At 39.2% G+C, this 1,396-nt stretch overlaps 1 protein-coding gene across 1 annotated transcript; it reads left to right on the forward strand.

Moving 5' to 3' along the window:
* Positions 1 to 677: 677 nt before the first annotated feature.
* Positions 678 to 1,127, forward strand: LOC133785661 (uncharacterized). Its single transcript, XM_062224881.1, has one exon. The coding sequence runs from the start codon at positions 678 to 680 to the stop codon at positions 1,125 to 1,127; it is 450 nt and encodes a 149-aa protein (XP_062080865.1).
* The last annotated feature ends 269 nt before the right edge of the window (positions 1,128 to 1,396 follow it).

A 1,396-nucleotide genomic window follows, 5' to 3' on the forward strand; every position in this document is an offset into this window, starting at 1 on the left:
GACAAACTGTTATTACTGATTGGATAAATGTTATGAAATATCGAATTCTTAGTTGAGCATTGTGAAATATTTGATAAGTGTTGCTGATCTTGCTATGTTATTATGCTTTCTTGCTGGGCCTTGGCTCACGGGTGCTACGTGGTGCAGGTAAAGGCAAAGGTAGGCTGAATCAACCATGAGTTGGAGAGCTCTGGGGGCGAGGTGTACATCGTCAGCTGCTCGGTCGCCACGGTCGAGAAATTGTACAGGAACGGAAACCTAAAATGTATATTTTGCCATTAGAGTGGCTTGAACTATTTGTAACTTCTAGAATTTGTTGTATCTAAGACACCTAAACCCTGTTTTGAGTCTCCATGTGTTAAACCGTCATTTTTACACGGAAATAGCCTGTTTGTGACCAAAATCTTTTATTCTTACTCTGATAATGGTATAGAGTTTACACTTTGTCTGAATGACTTGGTTAGCAAGTCTTGCACTATTTTAAACACACAGTGTAACGGTCTTGGTTATCCAGGGCGTTACACAATGCCTCAAAAAATGTTCGGGATAAGTATGATGCTTGGATTCAATCCAACAACAAAGCCAAGTGATTCATGCTTGTGAGCATGGATGATGTTCTATGCAAGATGCATGAAAATATGGATAATGCATATGAGATTATGGATTCTCTTTAAGCCATGTTTCGGCAGCAATCTGATCAAAGTAGACATGATGCTACTCGTAGCTACATGAACACTAAGATGAAGAAAGGTGTATCTGTACGAACTCATGTATTACACATGATTGGGTTACTGCATGAGCCAAAGACACATGGGGCTACCATTGATGAGCGTACTCAAGCGAGTATTATACTTGAGTCCCTCACTCCTTCCTTCCAACAGTTCACCACAAACTATGTGATGAACAAACTCCAATTCAACACGACTCAGCTGTTGAATGAACTTACAATATTTGAATACCTCAACAAGGATAAATCCAAGGAAGTTGAGGCAAATAACGTGGAAGAGAGGCCTACTTCATCTTCTGACAAGAAGAGGAAGTGGAATGATAAGGACAAGATCATTAAACCCAAGAAAGGCAAGAAGGCACCTAAAGCCAATGAGAATGTAACATCCCCAATTTGCTAAGAAGGTTTAGGACCTTGATTAGTGTGCTAGGAGGAAATAATTGGAATATATGTGATTTAATGATTTAAAGTATGTTATATGACTATTTGAATATTTGGGATGCATGACTATGTGTGTTAGTATGCATGTAGGCCCTGAATAGGTTAGAAGGGTATAATTGTAATTTTGGCCCGTTGCAGGCATAACTGTATATATACGTGATAATTGTTGAGACCACATTATTATGTGGATATATCTGTGATCTGTGACTCGAGACGATCCTAGTGAGC

Source organism: Humulus lupulus, chromosome 6 (genome assembly GCF_963169125.1).
Source record: "Humulus lupulus chromosome 6, drHumLupu1.1, whole genome shotgun sequence".
NCBI classification, from domain to species: domain Eukaryota; kingdom Viridiplantae; phylum Streptophyta; class Magnoliopsida; order Rosales; family Cannabaceae; genus Humulus; species Humulus lupulus.